Source organism: Glycine soja, chromosome 4 (assembly GCF_004193775.1).
Source record: "Glycine soja cultivar W05 chromosome 4, ASM419377v2, whole genome shotgun sequence".
Classification (NCBI taxonomy): Eukaryota; Viridiplantae; Streptophyta; class Magnoliopsida; order Fabales; family Fabaceae; genus Glycine; species Glycine soja.
This window is the reverse complement of record NC_041005.1, coordinates 19418789-19421827: the sequence shown is the minus strand read 5'-3', so window position 1 is coordinate 19421827 and position 3039 is coordinate 19418789. Positions and strand designations below refer to the sequence as shown.

Below are 3039 nucleotides of genomic sequence, written 5' to 3'. Positions count from 1 at the left end.
CTTCCTTTAGATTTAAGGAAAATACTGTTGATCAGTGCATACATCTGCAGCTCAGTGGGAGTAAGGTTATTTTTCCAATTATGTATGTTGATGATATCTTGCTTGCAATTAATGATCTTGGTCTTCTTCATGAAACTAAGAAGTTTCTCTCTAGCAAATTTGAAGTGAAAGATATGGGTGAGGTAAGCTATGTGATAGGGATAGAAATATTCCATAATAGATCACAAGGATTGTTAGGCTTATCTCAGAAAACATATATCAATTAAGTACTACAGAGATTCAGGATGAAAAGGTGTTCAGCATCACCTGTTCTAATTTAGAAAGGAGACGAATTTAGTCTCGCACAATATCCTAGAAATGATATGGAATGAAAACAAATGGAAGTAGTTCCATATGCATCAGTTGTTGTTGCATCTACCATGGAAGATAAATTTGTAGTATGTTTTGAGACTACAATTCAGGATAATTGGTTGCGGAACTTTATTTCAGGGCTTAGAATTGTCGACAGTATTGCTAGGCCGCAGAAAATGTATTGATACAACTCTGCAACAGTATTTTCTCTAAGAACGACAAGTACTTTAAGGGTGTTAAGCATATGAAGTTGAAGTACTTTGTTGTGAAGGAAGAAGTTCAGAAATAAAGAGTGTCAATAGAACATATTAGCACAAACTTTATGATAGTTGACCCTTTGAATAAGGAATTACCGCCCAAGACATTTATAGAACATGTTGAAAGTATGAGCATTATTGTTATTGATGATCATTAAGTGTAATTTACCTTATCTATTTTTAATGACACTCTGAGCTCAATTATGATATGTTTTTTATTACTTGTTCTCTATGTTTGCATGCATGTTTATGTTAGAGTAATGTTAACAGGGTTGTCTTGAATAAAGACATTATGTTGGACCAATTATGTACTCCTAACTTATGATCATATTAAGGAGAAGACTAATTTGTAGTACATGGAAGGAACTATATCGATTAGGTGATGTACAACCTTCATGACTCGAATTTGTCCGTATTCTTAATCATGAAATTATGATGTACCCAATGTATAGAACGATTCGGTCATTTTTTAATGCACATTATGTTAGTTTAATCTATTTATTTATTTAGTCCATAATGTTTAGTAGTGTCACATGAGCCAAGTGGGAGAATGTTAGAATTAATGTCTCATGTGAGAAGCATGTGACTTATGTAGGGACTAATAAATAAATAATTAATAATTAAGAACTAAATTGTAATTGGATTAAATAGGAGAAATTTCTAGAGGTAACTACTACTTGATGGGAGTAGTGGTTATAAAAGGGGTTAATACCAAGTAACTTGAAATAAGGTTTCCTTCCTGACAAAAAAAGTGTTCTCTCTCATTTATAGTCATCACAAACGCAGAGAAACAGACAGAATAGTCAAGGGAGTGAAATTTTATTTCTCTCCTCTTCCAAGGAAATCAAAGTACACCACCGGAAAGAAGCTTTCCTAGGAAAAAAGGTACCCATTATTTGTTTATTTATTATTTGTGAGAATCATACATTTTAAGATCATGTTAATTTCCTATAATTAATAATCTAGAAAACCTTAATTGTTTTACAAGCAGGCCATCTCCATTCAAATCAAAGTGGTCAATCATAGTTGTGCATTGCTCCATGGATTTTGATTCTCCTAACCTACGCAGCATCCTTTGCAAGCTTTTGGTTGTTATAAACCCATACATTTCAGTGTTACGGTACATCTCAAAAGCCTCTGCCAAATCCTTCAACTTCTCTTCCCCAGCATCCTCCATTATCTTCACAAAATTTTCCAAACTCAAAAGCCCATCACCGTCAGAATCCAATTCCTCAATCAACTTTTCAGCGTCTTTGAACAATAACTCACCACCCATCATGCCTAGCCGGTTCCTAAGCTCAGATGGGGAAATCTTACCATCCCCATCTTCATTGAAATACTTAAGAACGCGCTCAAACTCTGTGTTCACCCTCATATTATCACAACTAAGAAAATTGACTCAAAATAACACTTGTGAAATTGTTCTGCACAAGATTAAATATGTTCGTTCAGGGTCGTGGGCTAATTGTGTGTAACTTTGTGGGGGGTGGTGTTTTTATATCTTGTTGTGATATATAAATGGCGGATTATTCAATTTGCATATGTAAATGGCATCGGAAAGTTCACGATGCGAAGGAGAAAGGAAAAGGCCAAGACAGCGTTAGATGAGAAACACGAATTATATAATGCTTATTGCTTACCCGTGTTAGTACCGCTTTGCCATGTATATATACAAGTCAATTATATTTCCGTAGACTCATCTGTAATAATACATACGAAAATATTTTTAATAGGAATGTTTGTACATGACATTCTCAACAGCTTTAAACAATAAATTCATTTGATTTTTCATTTGAAAGAAAATTCATTTTAAAGTATATAATAATTATAATGTAATCATAATAATTAATGGTAATAAGATTTTTTTAAAATTATAATAGTGAAAATAATTAAAAATGATTTATAATAATTATACATATTATACTTTCTTACTGCAGACTTAATAATAATAATAATAATAATAACAATAATAATAAACTAAATTTTTACTAACGAATGCAAATAATAAAAAAATATTACCAGTAATGAATATAATATTACTAAAAATATTTTATACACAATTTTGAATAAACTTAAATGTAATTTTGATTCCTTTATTTTGCACGATCTAAAAATTTTGGTCTTTTCATTTTGAATAAAGATATTTGATCATTTTATTTTAGAAAATTCACAATTTTGATCTTAATTTAAAAAATATACAATTTTGGTTCAATCTTCAATTTTATCTATATTTTATTTTTTATTTCTTACATTGTAATTAATTAAATTAGTTTTTTTATGATACCTTAAATGAATATGTTAGGTCTAAGGTTCAACCGTATCAAAATAAAAAAAATAATCCGCGTGTAAAATTGAGGATTTGACTAAAATTATAATTTATTTAAAATAAGAGGACCAAATGTCTTTATTTTAAAATAAAGGAATAAAAAAA

General features: G+C 30.3%; 1 protein-coding gene across 1 annotated transcript; it reads right to left on the bottom strand.

Annotated features, from left to right (window-relative positions):
* Positions 1 to 1348: 1348 nt before the first annotated feature.
* On the bottom strand, positions 1349 to 2150 carry LOC114409492 (probable calcium-binding protein CML25/26). The gene has a single exon (XM_028372974.1). It carries the CDS (start codon positions 1981 to 1983, stop codon positions 1549 to 1551), a length of 435 nt encoding a protein of 144 aa, XP_028228775.1. The 5' UTR covers positions 1984 to 2150; the 3' UTR covers positions 1349 to 1548.
* Between the last annotated feature and the right edge of the window lie 889 nt (positions 2151 to 3039).